Source organism: Opisthocomus hoazin, chromosome Z (assembly GCF_030867145.1).
Source record: "Opisthocomus hoazin isolate bOpiHoa1 chromosome Z, bOpiHoa1.hap1, whole genome shotgun sequence".
Taxonomy (NCBI): domain Eukaryota; kingdom Metazoa; phylum Chordata; class Aves; order Opisthocomiformes; family Opisthocomidae; genus Opisthocomus; species Opisthocomus hoazin.
In genome coordinates, this window is record NC_134454.1 from 2,370,548 (window position 1) to 2,393,786 (window position 23,239).

At 45.2% G+C, this 23,239-nt stretch overlaps 1 protein-coding gene across 1 annotated transcript; it reads right to left on the bottom strand.

Annotated features, from left to right (window-relative positions):
• Positions 1–493: 493 nt before the first annotated feature.
• On the bottom strand, positions 494–14,398 carry ARRDC3 (arrestin domain containing 3). The gene is made up of 8 exons (XM_009933709.2): positions 13,952–14,398; positions 10,654–10,735; positions 8,019–8,166; positions 6,704–6,806; positions 6,077–6,333; positions 5,491–5,653; positions 4,525–4,679; positions 494–3,109 (listed from the first exon to the last, which is right to left on the bottom strand). Exons 1-8 carry the CDS (start codon positions 14,229–14,231, stop codon positions 3,053–3,055), a joined length of 1,245 nt encoding a protein of 414 aa, XP_009932011.2. The 5' UTR covers positions 14,232–14,398; the 3' UTR covers positions 494–3,052.
• Positions 14,399–23,239: the final 8,841 nt, after the last annotated feature.

The following is a 23,239-nucleotide window of genomic DNA, read 5'->3' on the forward strand; positions in this document are numbered from 1 at the left end:
AGGGTCACCACCACCACAGCAACACGCAAACAAGACATCAGGGGAAGGGACGCAGATCCTGACGGTTACTGGCACTTCCTGATGCAGGACATCACCGTTTGCCACTGGAGACCTGGCCTCGGAGGTCACTCATGTGACCAAGGGTGCCAAAACTGGACTTTGTGGTACTCAGTGTAGTTCTACAAACACCCGTGTCGTCTGAGACACACAGTGCATGTGTCCCTGTGCTAAATGCCTGTACTGCAAGACCCTCGTGGCTATTATTTTATACACAGACATGTTTTGAATAAGATATATAAGTATCAAAAAGTTCTGACATTTAGAAGGTGGTGTTTTTTTTTTTTTTTTTTTTTTACAAAAGTTTATTTTCCACAAGGAAGAGCAATAGGAAAAATTAAATTGTTTTCCACATGTTTTCTTGAAACAGAGTCTACAAGGACATGTTCAGCACCAAAACTAAACAAAAAAAAGAAAAGTACAAACAGCCATAGAATATAATCTATAAAGCAAACATTTAATATTGCACTTTGTTTCTCTAACGTTTGGATTTTACTTACTTTTTCCTAATTCAGATCAGAATTCTATACCAAATACTGGGCTACAACTGTGAACCTCATGTTTTAGAACGCTGAGAATTGACCAATACTTGTGGAAGAGTAATGCCTCTGAACAACTAACAACGTAATTCGAACCAAAAGTCTATTTGGTAAGGTTATAGAATTTTTCACTCTAATCACACAGGCTGTGATGCCACATCAATTACTACGATATTGGTCAATCCTGCTTCATATGCAATTTTCCATTATATTGTGATACGTACTTTAATGCTATGTATACCAGCAATTGTTCCCTAGTCTGTTAACAGAGTAACAAAAAAGGAAAAAAAAAGTAAAACCACCAAATGCCCTTTTATGCCAACGATCCCATCAGCTTTTAAAATTGTCTGGTTGGAGAAGGCAGAGGGAAGGGACATCCACAAAATTGGCCTAGAAACCTAAGACATCACCCAGTTTCCTTCTCGTCCAATACTCTTGCTCAAAGCCCAAGCCTTTTAACTGAATCACTTAAAACGCGACTCATTTATATTTTATCACCCTGTTGTCATTTTTGAAACATGAAATCATCATTCATGTTCTCATAAAGGCCACTTATGGAAAAAGCCTATTGTTTTGTCGCATTCATGAAGCCTCAAAAACAAGGCGGAGGTTTTTACGAACGAGCACCACGCAGCAACACCAGCCTCCCCTCCCCCGCTCCCTTCCGAGCCGTTTTATTGCACAAGGAGAGACATGCTTGACAGATTACATCCCCATTTGTTCAAGCCGTCAACACCAGAAGCCTGTCCCTTTGTCAATGGTCCGTGTCACACAGTTTGAGAAGGAAAGCTGACTTTTGTCGTACATCTCTAGCATCGACGTGCTGGCATCGCTGTAAGCACATCTGATGGCTCCACTGCACTCTCTGCTTCCTCGGGGCACACTCAAGGGTGAGAGCGCTCTCCACGCCATTTCTCACCATCTGAAGGAACATACGGTTAAATTCGCTGTCCTGTTTTAAAGCTCGAGAGCACCACAGAAGATGCAGTCATCGAAGCAACTCTAGCTAACCAGTATCTGGGTATGGCTGGTAACACTGACCCTGCTCAGTTTAATTATGCTTCTAGTCTTACTATTTTTACAGTATCATAAACCCTGAAGATAATACAAAGTGCACAAACTGAGCTCTTAGCATAGTCCAAGCTTTTCCTGCAGTTTGAAATATACTTTCTACTAGAGACTCATTACATATAGAATTTTTGGTGATTAGGTAACTACATACAAAAATAAATTTACTTTCCCTTCCCATCCCTACTACTTGAGATATCAATCTGCCTATGAATCCTAGACAGCATATGACTATTTCCTTTTAAAAATTTTCTGAGGCTGAGCTGGTGTCTGCTGGTGCTCCTTTCATTTGTGCCTTGTTTTTTTTTTTAAAGCTTCACAACTTGAACATTTTTTCATAATGCAGAAACAGCAATGGGAATGAGGGTGGGTTTTCTAACTTTTGTGTATGTCCCTATTCCAGATCCCCCTCTCAAAGAACAAAAAATGAAACGCAAACACAGAACAAAAAAAACAAGAAGTAACTCAACAGTGCAACATAAAAAACAAATAGCATTCCAACAGTTTGGCAAGTGATGAGTTCACCTGAGATTAAGTGATTTTTAGGCAGTCTGTAACAAAATGCTGCTTTGCGATAATAGTAGAAAGGCAACAAATTCTTAAAAGAAATCAAGAAGGTATACAATCTTGATGAAGTCTATTAGTTTCTCTCTATTAGCTCTCCAACCCCCACCCCAGCCCCACCTCTGTTGCTTATCTACTACAGTAGGCTGCAAAACATACAGCAAGAAGGATTGGCTTGAAGGCATTTGATGTTTGTAAATAAATCCACAACAGGATCCAAGCTGAAGAGGTGATACATGATCAGCCTACTAGGACAATTCTGAGCATGTGCATATGCAGGTAAAGTCCAGGCTACATTAAATTAAAAAAAGAAAAGTCAGTGCATTTGTCAAAGTCTGCTGCTGTTGTTTTGTTGTCAAAGCTTTCTTTTGCTCCTTATTGTGCGGACCACAAACCAAGAGGGGGGTAAAAACCGTCCAGCATAAATGAGAAAAAGCTGTAGTGACACTGAACCGCACAACGTAAGCAATGAGCATGTGCAAATTTCCAAATTGTAAGAGGAAGCCATCCCTCTCTTACAATGTGGTTTGAGTGTTTTGACACACATGACTGTAGGTTAGTAAGGCTGCTCCTAGTATGTGCCAGTATTTAAGAGGGGGCAGGGGGGGAAGAAAAAAAAAAGCTCAGGTCTTCAAGCATGTGGAGCAGTCCTACAATGTTACTGTAGGCTTCAAAGCATGATCACAGGTTGTTTTCATTTATTTGCCATACTGGCAAGAGCAAAACCACTTCCTTTGAAAGCGTGTCTCCACTACATCGCCTCGACCTTCAACATGGCAGGTACAATTCAAAACCCAAGTGAAGTCAGCTTGTTACGGATTCCTTCAGCGAGAGGGGCAGGATGGTCTCTCATTCGTGGACTGATCTGGATTTGGATCAATCTAACCAGAAAAGAAAAAAGAACACAACCCAAGGAACTTTGAGTCAACTGCTAGAAATTAACCAATCCAAAGAGAAACCCACCAAAGCTGACAAGTTTAAGACAGATGTAGCAATAAATAGCATTCCCAATCCAAAGGTTATTCAGGTAATTAAAAAACCTGCAGTCAATTAGACAGCACATTGAATGAAAACTTAGTAATTAAGTACAGTGGAAAATTGTAAACTACAGGTTGATGGTAACTTAAGGATAAGCACAAAGAACTAGAAAAAGGTCGAAAAAAATCTACTTTAGTAACACAGAAATATTTTGAATTATTTACTGTACACTAAAACCACAGCTTGACTCGCCACTAAATACGCAACTTCAAATACTTCATTTCAGAAGACATTCTGCTTCAAAAAAGGTCATTCTAGTTTTAATTTACAAGTAATTAATCCTTAAACACCCCATAAAACACCTTAGAAGTTCATGTTCCACATCTCACACCTTCTTCCTTTCCACAGAAGGAAGAACAACTTGCTAACGTCTCCAAAACCGCATAGTAAGAGTAGTTTAAGTATATAGTATATAGTTTAGTATATAGTTTAGTCAACATTCTTATCAGTTGATGTCACACAACCATTTCTGAGGACAAAAACCTTCTAAATCTCTAAGCACCTAAATGAAGAGACTGGAGTTGTATTCTAATGTTAAGATACAAAAGAAGAGTCCTCAGAGAAGTCTGCAGCACACAAAAACCATGCCCCTCTGCTCACTCAATAGCAGATTAGCATTTCAAGAGGGGAAAAGAAAAAAATCAACTGTGGGTGAATTCAAGCAAGATTTATCCAAAGGACACTATTTTACTTTTGTCCTATACCACTGCTTTTTCCTGAAAAATACGAAAATGGAAAGCTTTTGAAGCTGTCACAGTTATCAAATGGCTTTCACAGAACTAAAAGCGCAGCCAGAAATGTTGGGGAAACTGTATTTACAGAAACCGAAGTCAGAAAGAATAGATTTGTACCTTCTCTACATGAACTTCTGAAAGCCCTTGCATACACAGAACCAAAACTGCACAAGAGTGGTTTCAGAAAGATGTAAGAGCTGAAAAACAATAGCATACTGTGCATCTATAGACCCAAAACGCTGGTGTTAACCAACACGGTATCTTATGTATGCAACACAAAGTTTTAATGATATCATCATGTTACTCCACAGTTTGGCATTTTCTATAAAGCATTAGAACTGTGAAGAATCCTGAAAACTCTAGATGCAATTCACCTGTGCTTTGTTAAAACAAAGTCACCTTATCCCCTGTTCACTTCAATGACTTCTCCTGGTTTTAGGACGGAGAAACAACTTCCTACATTTATTCCAGAGGACAGAATTCAGAAGAACAGTGAATTAACCATCATATTCTGAGGTACCTACTTCTGAATACAGGGGTGGAGGCAGAAAACGGAACTCCTGGATGTATGCAAACAACGGTCCTGGAAGCCCTCTCTCAAAGTCATCACACACACCTACGGGTGCAAGGCTCGACTGTCGTTGTTCCTCCGTGACCACTTCTGCATAGCTCGGAGGTGCTGCAGGGAGAAGGTACACGCAGTTCGAACAACAAGTTCTTATGCATGTCAAAATATGTAACAAGATTAATATTAAACTTTTATCATTGTAAAATGCACCAGCACATAGGTAAATTAGTACAGTGACTTTTTAACAGTTGATGAACATGAAAGCGAAAGTAGGCTGTTTTAAGATCATGCTCAAATCCAAGATCAGACTGACCACTGTTTATTGTGGCTTAATTATCCCCTTAAAATCTGAAGCATACTCAGAATACTGAATTTCCATACAGGTAGGAAGGATTAGAACATCACATTCCTCTGGACTCCACAAATCCACGTCTGGGACTTGTACATAAAAAAGGGACATTTATCAGATATGGGAAAACAGAGGTAAGGAGATAGATTCTCCTTTGACAGTAGAGATTTCCCACTGAAACAAATTACATTCTTTTCAAAAGCCTTGGCTACTAAGGCTGGGACACCATGAACTGCTATCATGACAGGTTACAATGCCTTATAACCAAGGATGCAACTGCGATACCACGGGCAGAATTAACACCGCACCGGTACAACGGCGTTCTGCGCCTTCATTTGCACCAGCTTCCAAGCAGCTGGATTTCACCACTCGTCCTTGAGAGAGGAAAGCAGGGAGGCAACCGTGTTCTTCTACAGAAGACAGGCAGGCGACAGGGAAACAGCCACAAGAGATTTCCTGTGGGCTTTATTACGAAGGATGTAATTTGGGTCTGTTTGCACGACAGCAGTGAATAAAGCAGATGAAAATGAAGACAGACTAGCAAATTGATTGAGATTTGTATTGTCAAGTTACCTTCTGGTCTTTCAGGCAGCGTCAGACCAAGCCAATTCATGTTCATGCTACACTGGCTGCTCACACTTGATGTTCTGCTACCAAATGGGTGTAGAGGAATGGTACCAATGACCAGTGGTAAGTTAAGGAATAAATCCATGGCGCCTGGAATATCAACATATACCTAAAGAACAACAACAGAGGTGTATCATTAAAACGTAGGTTTGTATGAGCACTTGATGATTTTTAAACTAAGTTCTCTCCTCACGGAATTCTCCACAAGGAGCTTAAGTTTCTTACTGTCTGTTTTAGGGCCAAGCCCCCTACAGAGACAAAAAGCTCCTCAAGTCAAACGCAGCTCAGGATTCTTAACATAAGCCCTCACATAGAAGTGTCACTTACTGGTAACACATTTGCTTAGCTGGCACACCATAACTCTTAAGAAATGCATGATTTAAACTAAATTTATTTACAGAACTCCTGTCAGGACACTAAGATGAGGGCATGTATTCCTTTTCTAACTAGTCAGCACAGGATGCTGGGCTAGCAGTTTACAAGGAATGGTGGAAACTACTCATGCTCAAGCGAAACAGACCATCTGACATACCATCAGTGAATACTCCACACGGATTATACTACAGTCGAGGATTGAAGGGGAAACAGGTGGAATTTTCAACTGTTTGCCATTCCAGGTTTCTGTTTTGCCAGATGACAAGGATTCTCCACGCAGGTTTGCAACAAGCTGTTTGACTTCCTTCATTTTCCCTTTGGCATAAAATGCCTGCGTTTGGTAAATGGCTGCCTTTGGCACCACCACACGGGAAGAGCAGTTCTCAATCTCAGCAAAGATCTGAATTGATTCACCTGAAACAAACCAGAATTTCATGTTCTCTTTATAAGGCAGCTTAAGCAGATTGACACATTCTGTTCATTGTTGTAACACACTGGACACTGCTAGCAATGCTCTACCTTGAAAAACATCCACTAACACGAATAGGATCCAAAACAAAAACGCACAGCTCTAACAGAAGCAGATGTCCTTTGACAATCTGGAGACAGAGCTAGCATTAGTTAACAGAATTAGTCGCCATTAACAACAACAAGAGGACTGCTGAATGCAGACTGAGGTGGTAAGAGTAGTTTAAATATTTCGTTTATATAAAAAGCACTAAGTACAAACTGTCATTTGAAAAGGGAAGGAAAAACATTTCCTACAATTACTTCTGTTACGTACCTGGGGTGTAGCCCTTCCTTTCAATTTTGGCACTTAAGGATATTGGGCCTGAGGTACAAAACCAACAACAGAGAGTCTTTTCTTTTGTGCCTGCTTGGGGTGACTGCAAGAAAAGAATAACATTTCCCATTTAATTAAGAGTTCCACTAATCTCTTCATCTATTTTATCAGGACAAAAAAATGACTTTCATAATGTACTTAGGTATTTTGATAAACATAGCTAGTTTTATTTAGAGGAAAAAACTCAAGTGAAACTATGCAGATGTAAGGTTTATTTTAATTCCATTACTCATCAACACTGCTTTTTCTGCCACAGTTCACACTACAATCACACTTAAAAACAGTTTCTATACATTATCACTGTGTAACAAAAGGCTTTATAGCCTACAGATCCCAACATATTGTTGGCAGACCTTTTCATTTGTCAGTAAACCAGAACATCTTTCCAGTACACTGTATTGCAGAAGCAATAACTGAGCTGAAGTACTGTAACCCTGACTCCTGCTATTTCCTCTGTTTCGGAATGACCCCATTTCATCTACATTAAACAGACTTTGTCATGTTACATAGTATCCGGATTTAGGACTTGATCCAAAGCCCACTAAAGTCAAATGGGAGTCCTTTAATGGAGTTTGTGCAAGGCCAACATCCCTTTTCAAGTCTGGTGTTTCACCCATACACACAAGAAACCTATTTCAATGGACTTTGAGGTTTCTTTCCCCCTCCATAGACTAGAAATTGAGGAAGAGGAGGAAAAAAAGAAAAAGAATTTTAGGCCAGATTGAAATCAATTCCTCATTGAAAGCAGTTGTGATACTGAAATTATTCTAAATGAAATGACATTTCAGAAGATTGTATAGAATTGTGATAATTTCTCCCCATTGGTAGGAAACTACCCATATGGAAATTATCAATTATGCACGCCAGCACAATTTTCACTTTGCATTTTTAAGTTAGTCTCTCACTACAGTATTCCTTTAAGTTCCACTGCTCCTCCCATAGATTACAAAAAATCAAAGAGGAACAGTTATCAAAATTTTCCTTCTTAGTGACATTTTACAGTTCAGTATTATCAATTTAATTTGATAAATCCATTTTACACATCTTAAACGTGAAGCAACTCCCAAGTACATAAACAGGTAGTTTTCAAAATGCCAGTAGTTACAGAGTTGCTGAACAGATGTAACAGAACATCAGCTGTAACTAAACTAGCAAATAAGTATTAGGTAAAATTAGGTGTTGGTATTGTTTCAGTTATTATACTTCATTATTTTTATGCCAGAAATAAAGAATGAGTAATTCTGTCAATTCTTACCAGTAATGAAGGAGTGTTGATATCTATATGTTCAAAGACTGTAAATTCCTTCTTTAATTTTACTGGTAGAAACCAAGGCCTATGCAATTCGGCTTTCACCCAATAGCGCACACTGCCATGTCTGCCTTCGAATGAGGTAGCAAGTGGTCTGTGCAGGACACAAAGGTCAAAATTGAGTAAAGTCTTTCTGTCTAATAATGACACAATTGATCAGATCAGGGATTAGTATGTACAACTGCATTTTTAATGTACTGCAGTATTTAATGCAGCATAACTTATTTGCAAAGTTTCTATATCTCAGAAAAAGTTCATGATTAAAGATGGGAGAAAAAATCATCTTCAATTCACCCTGCTACAGTTTTGCACAGATTTTAAGAATCAGTTACAGAATTGTACTAGAAAAATGCCAGGAGAGTACACATTTCCTTTTAAAGTCAAGAGGCCACTTACACAAAAGGGCATGCTTTGCTCTAGATAAGGCCAAATTAAGACTACCAACTTAAAATTAGTATTAGTATCAAGCAATTATTGTTTTGGATATCGTATTTTGTAAATCATTGTCTAGCTTACTCAGCTGGTATCTCAGTGTCTGGTTAATTTTAGCTGTAACTCAGGACTTTTGCCATTTGTTTTGCCTTCAGCAGAGTAAGTATTTCAGTTTAGAGTTCTGAAGAGGTAGGCTATGTTGAGTACCTTCTGACTTTCCTCTACCCTGATGAGACCAGTTTAAACCATTTCTCTCCTACACACATGTACGTATATAATCATATATATACATAGAATTTTCAAGCCTATTCTGCTCTGAACTTTGACAGATGAAAGAAGTTCTTTTTGGGAGCTGGAGGAAAAACGATGTGGAAAGGATCTCCAAACCTTTCAGCATCTTTTTTTCCTGTAACATCATAAAATGAAAGAAAAAAGTTGTTTATATTCAAGTTATCTTCAACTAACAGTAGTTTCCTATAACTTTTATCCTTATTTTTATGGAACTGATTTTTCTATTGTACTGTTTTGAATACATTGTAATATATAAACAGATTATTTTCAAAGCTTCAGTTATCTTCCATAGGCAATAGCCACTCTAGTACTTTACTAGAATGGTTCCTTCAGTTACAGGTTTGACTTCTCTATTTGCAAATCTGAAATGTTTACTCTTCCTAGAAATTCAAATGAAAGGATTTTCTAATTGGTCTTCAATGTTTCATCCTGCCCCATACTCCCAAGGGCAAAAATCAGTAAGGCCAGTGCATGTCTTCCTTTCCGCTGTTGCTCTGTAGTTTAAGCAAATTTCGGCAGTATTCTATGGATTCAAAACAACAAAATAAGCAGGCAGTGTCAAACTTCAGGTTTTAACACCAGCCATCATTTTTCCAGTATTATCAACAGCTGGTTTCACAGTTATTCCTTTAGGTCACTTTAAAAGAACCTCCATTTTGACCAATGCTTGTGATACTTTGCTGGCTATCTGCTTCACTTCAAGCTCAGCATTTCATGCTCATGTATGATGTTTTGGTTTTTCATATTTAAATGCCCCTTCCAACTCCAGGGAAGATCAGCATTAGCCTTATTTCTTTTTCAGGTTGAGATTTTCAGAATGCTAGATTGTCTTTAAAATCTCCATGTGTACAGGTCTTCTCCACTGTTCGAGTAAGATCAACTGTGAAGTCCTGCACTGTTCACTTTGAAACTGACCCGTGTTTATCATCTGCAGGTTCTGCTAAAACCAGCACCTCTAATAAAACAGATGGTTTACTAGCTTTAATATTAGGTACTGAGCTATTCCACATAGCACACTGCCAAATTTTTTTAACCTTAATGACTTCACCACTTGCCTTTTACAGCAAACACCTCCTTTTCCCAATCCATTCCAAGACCCTCTCTGTTCAAGTATTTAATTTTATTGCAACTTGTATTTTTAGCCGGTTTCCATACTGGTGACTCCTTTATGTATAGATTGCCCATTCACAAGATCTACATTACACACTTCAGACTTGGGGGGTGGGGGAACAATCTTTATTGTTAATGATTTTGCTCTCAACTCTTGCTTCACCTTTGCTTTCCAAGACAAACGGGATTAGGTATGGGAATTTTTCTGGCTCCATCCACCCATCCTTCTGCTTACTTCCATCCAGGCTTCCAGCATAAAGGCCAGCCTGGGTACATACATCCTGTTTGAACGAGAACAACCTCCTCTTTTGTTCAGATGTAGTTAAACTCAACATATCACAATTCAGCTGTGATCTTATCTCTAGTTGCTGGTCTGTATGGCTCCAGTAAACTGCTGGTTGGGTTAGAAGGTAACTCAGCCACTCTGCAGGACTCCAGTAACAGCCCAAATTCCTCTCCCTCCTCTTTGGAAGGGGTAAGATACTAGAAAACCTAATGAGTCTGTAGGATGCAGTCAAAATCAAGTGAGCAGCTGGGCAGCAATGAGCTCCCATTTTGTGGAAATTACAAAAAAGCAAAGCATGTATCAGTTTAAAAGCAACCTCTTCAGTTTAATGAGATGATGTCCTCTGCTGCATGTCGAAGCACAATTCCTACCACCATTGAAAAGGTTTCCCCTCCACCCACAGCAGGAGTTTTGCTCAGGCAGGTGGGCAGCAGTGCCCAAGGACTGCGCGAGGGCACTTACGTCTGTGGAAGCTCGAAGCTGAATGCATATTCATGCCTTCCCGAATGGATGGTGTGAAGGCCTTCTTCTGAATTGTCATCATCTAGAAGGGGAAAAAAAAATATGCTATTTCACCTGCACACATTTTATGCATTATGTGTGCTTCTCTTCCAGAATAAGAGCGATTTACACACTCATTACAGCACTGAGCAACATGGTGTCCCAGAAACAGGGGTCTCTGCCCCATTCATATTCACTGCTGGATACAGGGGCAGATCTCACCTATAGAAGGAGACTGCCAGATTCACCTCACAGAAGCAGAGGTTTTAATTTGCTTTAATTTATAACCCCGCCTGTGAACACTGACACAGTTGCAACTGCTGCCATTTCAAGCCCTGCCTGCAAGGTCTGTAATGGAAATCGTGCTTTCCACTGCGATTCTTAGTTCAAATGAATAGAGATGGTTCTAACTGCATTAAGCAATCTGCATGAAGTCTGCTGCATAAGACTAAATTTAGTGATTCAGCTTCCTTTTCTGTCCTGCCTGGCAACAGTGTCCAGAAATTAATCACCAAAAAAAGAAAGGAGAAAAAAAGGGGGTGTACTAGCACCACCTGGAAGGTATCAGACAAATTCAGGGGCACTGAAAAACAGCAGCCTACCCCATTAACACAGTCTAGAGCTAAACTTTTTATTTTTTGGCATGTTAACTTGACCTTGGTTGAATAGCAAAGACCCAGATATTTGCTGTTTCCACTGAGAAAGTTGACCTTTGTTTATGGTCATGATTTCTTGCTGTGCTTCAAGCACTGCAACAAATTTGTGGTTTATTCCGACGTAATTACCATAAAGCCAGAAAAACGCTGACTCCGTCAAAATACAAAGTTGAGAGAAAAATAACTGAGCATCTCGCACATAAAAACGGCTGGAGTAACAGAAGGGGATACAGTGCGACGACGCGAAAGGCAACTGCTTATATTTAATGGTGGCACACAGGCAGACGGGAGGATTTTAAATTCCCATTGTCCCACAGAAACGCCGACACTGCCCTTCCTGCAGTGCACCGCAAGCACCGAAAGTCTTTCTAAAAAAAAAAGGAAAAAAAGAGAAAAAAAAAAAGCAAAAAGCCCCCACCGGCAAAGCTACCGACACAAACGCACCCTCAGCACGCAGCACCACGAAATAAGCGCCAGGGAAAAAGGGCGAGACAATGAGCACCAGCGTGTGCGTTGCAATTTTTTATTAATTTTTATGTTTGTTTTTAAAGACGGGGAGGGAGGACGCCGTCGCTTTCACAAGCTTCTCCCCCCCCCCCCCCAGCTCGCTCGCAGCCGAGCTCCCGCCCGGGCTCCCCGCCTTTCTGCCAGCTCAGCAGTCCCGCCGAGGCTGTGGTAAACAAGTGCTGAGCTGTCAATCAGGGGCCAGGCTGGAGCAGGAACCGACCGGCCTAAACCGGTGCGAGCGGATCCCCAGCCAGCCGCTCATATACATACAGTATACGTTACACCCGCCGCATTCGCTCGGCAGCTCCGCTCCCCGCCGGCCGAGGGGAGGGAGGGAGAGCGGGCGGGGCGCTGCCCGCCCCCCGCCTTCCCTCCGCCGGGTCCCCTCAGGGGACGTTACCGGCGCGGTGAGGGGGGCGGCGGGGACGCGGGCGGCCGCAGGGTCCCTGAAGGGGCTTCCCGCCGCGCCGTCTCCTCAGGGGAGCGCCCCCTCCGGCCGCGGGCAGGGCAACCTGCTCCCTCACCGCCTACCAATCAGCGGCGGGCATCGCCTTAGCAACAGGCCAACAAAACGCCGGCCGGCCAATCGGCGGGGGGCGAGCGGGCGGGGGGCGTGGCCTGGGCCGCCGGCTCTGGGGAACAGGCGGCCGTCACTGAAACTCGGGCCGCGGGCGCCGGCGACTCCTCCGTCCCCGTCCCCCCCAACCCGGCAGCAGCCCCCCCACACACACACTCCCCACTCGTGGGCACGGGCCCCCGCCGCCACGCCACGGCAGCCGCCTTGTCACCCGCGACCCGGAGGTGCGTTAAGTTTCGCTCGGGGGAGCGCTTTCCCTGGGGGGGGGTCCTGAGGTGGGTTCAGGCCACGAGTCACCTCGCTACCGAGCTGCGTTTTAAGTCAATAAAAAACCCTCAAACCAACAAAGCCGGCTGGAAACGCTTGGTAATTAATGGGGCTCGCTACCGCCTGCTGCCAGAGCTCCCCAAGAATTTTTTTTTCCACAGAGGGAAAGGGAAATATCCCATCCCCGCGGGGATAAAATAAAAACGGGGGGAAGAGGGGCGAGCAGCCCCCCCCCACCAATTACATAACTGGTTTTTTAACATTATTTCCCTCTGCTGAGGAATTAAGTCATCGCCACCACCTGACGCGTGCGGCCAATCTGCGCGGAGCAGCCGGCGCACCCCGCCCCGGACCGGTCCCAAACAGGATTGAACCGCTTCGAACAAAGGCTGAAAAACTTCAGGGAGGGGGGGGGGGGGAACAAAAAAACGAAACCACCAACCCCAAACCCCTTCTTCCCCGCAAAAACCCCGGGCCACGGCGGCCTCGGGCTGCCGGTGAGGGGGGGGGTCTGGTGACTGGGGATGGGGGGACACGGGGAGACCCCAAGGACGGGGGGGTGGTTTGCGGAGGGATGCTTCCATGGCAAAGCCGCCTCTCCTTCCCCCTCCCCAATCAGGGTTTTTTTTTCTTTTTGACACATCAGGGTGCGTGTCGTGTGCAGGGTGAGGGGAATTAAACGCATCTAAAAAAAAAATAAGGAGTTAAAAAACCCCACACGTGGGGGTTGTGATAGCACATATCGGAATAAGCCACGGGAAGAATTGTTTTTCTCCGGCAGGAACGAGCCACCCTTGAAATCGTCACATTATCACCCCGGCAGGCAGAACCCCGACGTGTCAAGAAGTCCCCTTTTCAGGCTTTCATTGTGCTTCAGGGATTCGGTTAGGATGCTGCCCGCGAAGCCGATCCCGGCTTGTGGTCTTTACAGCTGTTTTCCCCCACCGAGGGGGAAAACCCCGGTAGTATTACTAAGAAAAGAAAAAAGCGAATCACGGACGGCGCGTTTGTTAAAAAAAATATATAGAGAGGGTGTTACGAGGCGGTGGTGCGGGAGGGCAGGCGGCCCCGCATCTCCCGCAGCTTCAGCATCACCAGGAGACCCTCGGCGCGTCCCGACACACGGGGGGGGGGGTGCGACACAAAACCGGGCTTCAACCCAGGCGAGGCAAAGACGGGGCATTTTCCCTTGGGGAAAACAAAACCAAGAAAAGCCCCCAAAGCCCGCGCTGTGCAGGGAAAAAAGCCTCACCTCTCTCGTGGCCGATGAGGATGTCCTTATGGTTGAAGTACTCCACTTCCTCCGTGTAGTTCTGCGTGTAGGCGGTGTTGGAGCCGGCGTTCCTCGACTCGGTCCAGCGCACCTTCGCGTGTCCCCTGGCGTGGATTTTGAGCGATTTCACTCGGATTTCCCCCGTCACTTCTAAACTGACCCTTCCTGAGACCGCGTCCCCGCTGGAGTAGACGGGGACGTTGCTGTCATTCAGACAGTCAAAGCTTATCGTCAAGCTCTTCACCTTCCCCAGCACCATGGTTGTGTAGCAAAGCGTACAAAAATATACTGGTACAAAAAAGAAAAAGCACAAAAATAAACCCAAATGAACCCCCCCCCCCCCCTCGGGCAAAGGCGCGGACCCTACAGCCCGCTCATGGGCACGGCGGGGAGCCCCGGCCCACCCCGGGCCGCGCTGCGCTCTCCCTTCCCACAAAGGCGATGCCCCCGCCGCCGCCGCCTCCGCCTTATAAGCCGGCTGACAAACAAGCCCCAGCGCGCATGCGCGGCGCAGCGCCGCCCCTCCCGTCGCAAAGCCACGCCCCTCCCGTCGCAAAGCCACGCCCCTCCCACCGCAGAGCCACGCCCCTCCCACCGCAGAGCCACGCCCCCCCACCGCAGAGCCACGCCCCTCGCCGCCGCTCAGGCACGCAGCGCTCTGCCACCGCCGCAGCGACAGGAAAAGTTGGGGGGGGGGGGGGGCTCCTTTCGGGGCGTCGTGAGTGCGGGGACAGAGCCCTACGGGGGGCGATCCCCCCGCCCTCAGCCCCGCCAGACACCCGTGACGGGGCGTGGGGTTCTTCGCCGCTGCTGCGCTTTTTTTCTTTTTTTTTCCTTTCATTCAACCCGCTGGCGCGGTGCGGTTTCTTGGGTGAACCCCTCTCGGTTCGGCTGTGGAACGCCGCGTTGCTAATTATTGATACCTTCCCCCGGCGGCACAAGGCTTTCAGTGAGGTGGTGGGTAACATTCCCGCAAGCCGCCGCGCCGCGGGAGCTTGCGCTGGGACGCGCTGCTATAAGTTGGGTTTTCAAACCGTATGCCACTATTTACCGGTTTTCTCAAGTTAAAATCTTTCATACTTTCCTCCACCCGACACCTGGTGGAGGTTCTTATGCTCCTGCATGAGCGAAGACGTTCAGGTGTGTGCTGTGGGTGTGTTAGGACTTTTTATGTTTTTGCACCATCTTGTGGTAAGCCTTCGTGCTTCTTCAGCTGCTGGAATCGTAGAGTCATTGAAGTTGGAAAAGACCTTTAAGGTCATCGAGTCTGACCACAAAAAGATAACTTGCGAGAGAAGCAGAGGTGCTTTATTCCTCCAGTGTTTCTCCAGTTGCTCTCAGGTCTTTAGAGGCAGATAGCCTCATGCATATATTTATTTGCACGTTTTTCCTCTTTTCTGAGATTTAGTAAAGGTAATCGTGTCCTCCGCAAGTCATCGAAACCCCAACTCTGGGGTCTGCAGCCGGTGCAGGACATGGGAAAGCTGGCAGCCGGATGGGATGCAGCTTCCAGCTGCGGAGCTCCGGCTGCAGCTCCTGTCCTTCCACCTCTGGGTTCGTTCCCACCGTCCACCGTTCTCTGGGTGATGAAGGTGATGAAGAGCACAGCAGTTCCCTTTGCTGGGAAGCTGGAGGCCCAAAACTTGATAGCCCAGTGGATATTCACATAGATTTTTTTTTGTATCTGTGTAGATAAGGGACCTTCCTAAGTAATCAGACTACAACAAGTGCTCATTTATTTTCTGCGACATGTGATGTGTTTTGTGTACAGATTGCCCATTCCAGGCTTGTTAGAGAAGGATAAAAAACTTTGCAAAACTGCTGTAAACACTCCCCTGCGTATCATCTGCAGACGTTGTAGCCCTGACTTGCCTCCACCCTCGCTAGGACTCCTGCCTTTTGCCCATCTGCTTCTGGACACACGACCTGGACGACAGGTTAACCATGAGCCAGCAGTGTGCCCTGGCTGCCAAGAAAGCCAATGGGATCCTGGGGTGCATTAGGAGGAGTGTGGGCAGCAGGGCGAGGGAGGTTCTCCTTCCCCTCTACACTGCCCTGGTGAGGCCTTCTCTGGAGTCCTGTGTCCAGTTCTGGGCTCCCCACTTCAAGAAAGATGAGGAGCTACTGGAGAGAGCCCAGCGGAGGGCTACGAGGATGAGGAGGGGACTGGAACATGTCTCCTACGAGGAGAGGTTGAGGGAGCTGGGCTTGTTCAGCCTGAAGAAGAGAAGGCTGAGAGGGGACCTTAGAAATGCTTATAAATATCTGCAGGGTGGGGGTCAGGAGGATGGGGCCAAGCTCTTTTCAGTGGTGCCCAGTGACAGGACAAGGGGCAACGGGCACAAACTGAGGCACAGGAAGTTCCGTCTGAGCATGAGGAAGAACTTCTTCCCTCTGAGGGTGACGGAGCCCTGGCCCAGGCTGCCCAGGGAGGCTGTGGAGTCTCCTTCTCTGGAGATATTCAAACCCCGCCTGGACAAGGTCCTGTGCAGCCTGCTCTGGGTGACCCTGCCTGGGCAGGAGGGTTGGACTAGATGACCCACAGAGGTCCCTTCCAACCCCTTCCATTCTGTGATTCTGTGAGCTGGGAATGCCACAGCTGCTGTTGGGATGTGGGACGTGCGCCAAGCATTCCGTGCGAGGAGGAGGATCGCGCCGTCTTGTGAGCTTCTGGGTCATCTTCCAGGATGTTAGGCTTTGCCTGTCTGCAGACGGTTTTGGGTCCTGACCATGCGTCATCCTGAGTGGCAGACAGATCTTTCCTGTTCCTGGATTGCTGTCTGAGGGAACAGGCAGTGGCTGGTAGCCCTGCTTCTTAGGGCATGCTGGACGTGTTGCAGGCACCAACAGTAAATCTAACTTTTGCTGCAACAGTGAGACCGCTGCAATGTGGGGCAGCTTTGGAGGGCTGCAGGCCTGGTCAAGCCTTCTTGGGTGCTTTTTTGAATGCATAGGACTGAGTCCACTGAAATTAGTGGGACATGTGGCTAGCCATGCAACGCAAAATCCCTCAGTCTGTGAAGCTCTCTAATTTCCATATAACACTATATTGTTGTTCTGAGTTAATTACAAAATATCCAAAGTGATCAGATGTGCTGATTTACATGAAAGTTGACCCAGTTTTCAAGACTAATATTAAATTCCTGTTAAAGCTTGGTGAAAAAAAATGAATTAATTTCATATTCACTCTGCACTATGCACATACATATATGCAAAGCATCTGAGCTGAGATCTGCTCATGTTTGAAATAATGACCCTCCTTTTGCTAGTACCCCAAGCAGTAAACTTTCCTGTGGTGTTTTTTTTTTTTTTTTCACTTCCCTGAAACACGAGTCTCCTTCCTGCAGCCCTTCACCTCCGTGTTCTTTGGGTAAAGAGAATGGATTTGGAACAGCAGTTCCTGTGCTGCATAGCGTTGCTTATCGTGGGCACAGCTATAAACTCCCAAATTGCAAGATTTTGTTACAAATCTGGCGGTATTTGGTATGTTAACATAAAGTCTCAGATTCAGGCAGACTCTTTCAGACATGATGAGTTCAGAAAAGAGCTTTGAGTTCACCAGAACAGCTCAGAAATCAGCACACCAGTGAAGAAATCCGTACCTTGGTCTGTTGTGTTACACATATGTATAAATTTATACAAAAATCTCCCTTGATATCTGCCCTTTGTCCACTGGCACTTGCTCTCCTGCCTGCCTTTCACCCACTCGCCCATCAACTTTCCCCTGCCTGTGTCTGTAACGGGGAGTGACTCAGCCCAGATCACTGCACGGTTGTGTATGGTCATATGTGATTTAAATCTGGAGCCCCGAGCAGGCTGGTGTGATTTGGTTAAGTGTCTGTGATGAACAAAAAGCTTTAGATTGACCGGCCTGGAGAATGATGTTGTATTCGTGTGCATTCATGTATTTCCCACATCCTGCCAAAAGTCACACGTGCATTCAGTGTAGCTTTTTTTTTTTAATATATCTCTGATAGTGTGCTGTCAATTTTATTTTCGTCCTCATAATTTGTGTTTCGTGCCATCTTGTGGCAAACACGGTGAACTGCCTGCACTGCGTTTTACCGGCCTTTTGCCTGTGCCTTCCTGCAAATCTGCTGCTCATCGGGGACGTCTTTGTGTCAAACTCAAATCTTCCTTTAAAAATTGACCACTCTGATAGCTTTCTACGATGGCATGACTGGCTGGGTAGATGACGGGAGAGCAGTGGATCTCGTCTACCTTGACTTCAGCAAGGCTTTTGACACTGTCTCCTGTAACATGCTTCTAGGGAAGCTCAGGAGGTGTGGGCTGGATGAGTGGTCAGTGAGGTGGATTGAGAACTGGCTGAATGGCAGAACTCAGAGGGTTGTCATCAGCAGCACAGAGTCTAGTTGGAGGCCTGTCACTAGTGGTGTCCCCCAAGGGTCAGTACTGGGCCCAGTCTTACTCAACTTCTTCATCAATGAGATCGTAGAAAGAAGTCGCAAGGCCATCAAAAGGGACTTCAGGGCACTGGGGCGACTGGTTGAGGGATCAGGGGCGCAGGTGGTGTTTTCCTCCATCCCATCAGTGGCAGGGAACAGCACTGAAAGGGGCAGGAAAACTCACCTGGTTAACAGGTGGCTCAGGGACTGGTGCCATCGGTCAAATTTTGGCTTCTTTGATCATGGGGAGGTGCACACAGCACTGAGCCTGCTGGCAACAGGTGGAACTCAGCTATCTCAAAGGGGAAAAAGGATTCTTGGCCACGAGCTGGCGGGGCTCATTGAGAGGGCTTTAAACTAGGTTCAAAGGGGGAAGGGGACATTGCCCAGCTCACTAGGGACGAGCCCAGGCTTGGCGTGCCAGGGTCAGGGGTGAGATTGACAGCCCAGCTCAAGTGTGTCTCTACCAACGCACGTAGCATGGGCAATAAACAGGAGGAGCTGGAAGCCATTATACAGCAGGACGGCTACGACTTGGTCGCCATCACAGAAACGTGGTGGGACAACTCGCATGACTGGCATGCTGTCATGGATGGCTACAGACTCTTTAGGAAAGCCAGGCCAACGAGGAGAAGGCTGAGAAGGGACCTAATATATACTTACAAATATCTGCAGGGTGGGTGTCAGGAGGACGGGGCCAAACTCTTTCCAGTGGTGCCCAGCGACAGGACAAGGGGCAACGGGCACAAACTGGAGCATGGGAAGTTCCAGCTGAACATGAGGAAGAACTTCTTCCCTCTGAGGGTGCCGGAGCCCTGGCCCAGGCTGCCCAGGGAGGCTGTGGAGTCTCCTTCTCTGGAGATATTCCAGCCCCGCCTGGACGAGGTCCTGCTGTAGGTGACCCTGCTTCGGCAGGAGGGTTGGACTAGATGACCCACAGAGGGCCCTTCCAACCCTGAACATTCTGTGCTTCTGTGATTCTGTGTGATTCTGTGCTTTTATTTACATGGAGAGCATGCTAAGAAGTGTAACTAAAAGAGGTATTTAGCAATTATTTTCAGATGTTTTCTTAACTGAAAATGTTAGTTAATTTTGAGGACTTACATTTTTTTTTTCAGATGAACTGTCCTTTAGTTAAATATTAAATTTTTTTTAGATCCTGAAACAGGATTATAAAAATTAAATGCAAAGTTGATCAAATGTTATCAATTTAGGGGAATAATAGTCAGTCAATACTTAGTTTGTACAAAGTTAGAGTAATTGTTATTTGTCAAGTGCCTCCAATAACCTTTCTCAGGCCTCGTACATGCTACACTCCGCATAGAAGTACGCATAAATTCTAAAAAAAACTGCATACATTTTTTTTTTTTGGCTGATGAAAACCATGAAGATGATGCTCAGTTTATTGTTGGAGTCAGTACCTCCAAGGAAAATGGCAATATTCCAGCCTCTGTGAAGAGATAAAGATTAGACCTCACTTAACAAACCACTTCCTGAAACCACCAAGGTCTCCCTTGTATGTCTTTTTTTTTTTTATTTAGTGGAAAGAGGGAAAAGGGGAGAGAAAAGTTTGTTAGAACGTTATGGAAAATTATGGGAAGAAAGAAGAAGATAGACTGGCCTGCTAGGTAATACAGATTGTGTTCCCTGGGAATCCTCCTTGGTAGCCGTTGAAAATCAGTACTGATTCATCTGAACTATTCCAGTATCGATGGCTGCACGGTGTCAGTACGCTCTGCTCCGATTCCGTGAGGTCCACACGGCTCAGATCTCAGCTGGAGGGTTTATCTAGACAGATAATCCTTTACACGGCAGACTGCTGTGCAGGCTGAGATCCAGTGGAAGGAGGCGGGTGTAGAAATGGGCAGGATTTAGGTCACCAAGGCCAAAATCAATATACTAAAAGTTCTTGATGAGCTCTCATTCAGCCGTGCAGGGCTTTTTTATGATTATTATTATTAGGACGTTTGTTGGATGCATAGATTTTCCCTTTTGTACATCCCCAGAGGCTGTCCCAGTCTCGATGAGACCGAGCAGTACGTTCCTGCTGAGAAGGAATCTCAAAATGCAGAGGTTAGGAATTACTCTGTTTTGTCCCCTTTAGTGTCTTTATCTGATCTGACTTCTCACCCTGCACTTGATGAATCTGCACAATGATCTTGACAACAGTCATTACGTTTTCTAAAGGCAGTGCCAAAGAAGCTTGAATGCTCTCCTGACTCATTAATCAATGAACTAGTTTAGTAGGAAGACCCAGATTCTTCACCCATTGTTGCATTATCTGGTTTGGGGTGGAGACCGTTCCTGAATTTGGAGGAATCAGGAGCTGGGAGCAGCTTCCCCCAGTTCCTATCTGTATCCTTGTGGAATAGTATTTATTAGTGCGAAAGAAAGTGCACAAGAAAGAGCTCCATTTCTGATCATTCTGTTTTCCAAAGCTACATATTGTAAGTAAGGAAAGTGTTCAAACTGAGACTTTTGCTTGCAATTTTTAGTTAGGTTTTTTTTTTACTTCTAAAATTTGCTGAGCAAATTTAAAATTTAGGGTAACTTGAGTTCTGAGGTGTATTTACTATTAAAAACAGAACCTGAGTTCTGTATTAAACATGTTAAACTGAAGGTTTGCAAGTTTTGGTTTGAGAAAATAAGTGCTAGTGTTGTTAAAACTGAGTGAAACATACGCTTAAACTAATGTCTCCTGGAAAACATGACCAAAGGACAAGCTTACAGCTGCAGCCAGTGGTATAAAAGCACGTGCTTGAAATACCTAGTTCAGAGATGACGGTGGCCAGCCAAACAGGGGCCAGGGACAGAATACTGAATACAGTTTAGAAGGGACGTGGCCACGTTCTGCACTGGTTTTGGTGGTCCCTCTTGTTGCTCTGAAATCTTGTTGAAGCCTTCCTAGAAGGTCGTTTGTAATGATGTGAGAAAAGGCAAAATTATGAAATCCAAGTGACCTATGAGTGATTAAGCCACAAAATAAAAAAGGCCACGAACCATACTGAAGGCAAAACACATTACACAGCTGTTCTGATACTGTTTGAGCACATGCTGCCAGGGAAAGCAGGACTTGGTTTTGTGCGTGGGTCATGGCGGTGCTGGGGGCTGGGCTCCAGAATTTTCTCGTTGAAACTGCTTTTGCACCCTGTCTTTCCATGTTTATCTCTTCTTGACAGCAGTTTGCAGAGAAATCTTGTAGTAGATGTGGCTACACAAAATCCCTGGGGAATGTTTTTGCTTTTTTGTCACAGGATCTTTCCCAACATCCCCCAAAAGCAGAAGGAAGGTTTTGAAAATATTTGGACTGGAGCTTAGTAGGAATTTTTTTATTCCCCTTTCTTTTGTTTCATCAAAGGACACTCGTCAGCATTGTGTTTTAAAATGGAAAGTTATATGCTGTGATTTTATCTCCAGAAATAAGCTGTTATGCTTTCTGGTAAGCAAGGATTGTAGTAGAGGTAGTATCTTTTATTAGATTAATTTATAGTCTGGAAGAAGAACAGGCCAGCTTTCAGCACACCAGCTCTTCCTTAGCTTAGTTTCAGACCTTTAGGAACACAGTCTTTTTAGAAAGAAAGTGACCTGGAGGCGATCCGAGTTCAGTTTTAGACCATCTATTTTCCTTCAGCTTTCTCAGCTAAACTGATAAGCACATCCAACCTGCCTTCATTAGCGAGATAAACGTTTCAGCGATAGGAGCGATGGCTGTCACTGTTGGGGAAGTCATGCTGCTCTCTTCATTTCTGGCCCCTCAGGCGACGTGGAAGTGATGCCTGGCTCCTTTTTGCTGGCGATCACGGGGAGGGTTTCTGAGGTGTGCAGATATACACAGTGTGCTCAGCGCAGAGACCAAAGTGGCAGGGGGTGACGGCTCCGGGGGGTGACAGCCGTACGTGGCTTTGGGCTGCAACCTCAGGGTGTGAAGATGCTCAGACAGAAGAGTGTAAGAGCCGCAATGTAGGATGGTCTACCAAGCATGGGTGTTTCAGGGAGTTTTGGTAACTCTTAGTGGGGTAAAGTGGTCACAGCAATGTGCTTGTGAGCTGGGGAAAAGAGGAAATTTATGGGAGAGCGAGCCATTGGCAGAAATGCTTCACAGATGAGCAGGAGGTGTGTCTCACAATCAGCTCCTTGGTGCATCTTGTGTTCCACAGGGTGGGCCGAGTTTGGATGAAAGAAAGAGTGTAGGCATTCAAAGTGGAGCCTAGGCAGAACTGTTATCATGGGAAAATCCCTGCCCTATTCCTGGCTGTCCTTTGAGACACCCTGTTTTAGAGGCACCTCAAAGGTTTATTAGAAAGTTTTACACGGCTCACTTTTGCCAGAGTTGAGCAGCTTGGTATTCTCAAATACAGAATCACAGAATCATAGAATCATTGAGGTTGTAAAAGACCTCTAAGATCATCAAGTCCAATCATCAACCCAACACCACAGTGCCTGCTAAACCATGTCCTGAAGTGCCACATCTACACATTTTTTTAACCCCTCAAGGGATGGTGACTCAGCCACCTCCCTGGGCAGCCTGTTCTAATGCCTGGCCCCTCTTCCAGTAAAGAAATTGCTCCTAATATCCAAACGAAACTTCCCCTGACACAACTTGAGGCCGTTGCCTCTCGTCCGTACCGCTAATTACTTGGGAGAAGAGACCAATGCTTGGCTCACTACAACCTCCTCTCAGGTAACTGGAGAGAGCGATAGATGATTCCAGCTGATCAGGATCCAGAAGGTGGGCATTTATTGACTACCACCCGTAAGGGACACAACCTGAAAACACATCACAATTATACCATGATGGCATTCTGGTCCTATGACGGGTATGTCCATGGGTACATCAGATTTGTTAGGGACAGTTTGCAAG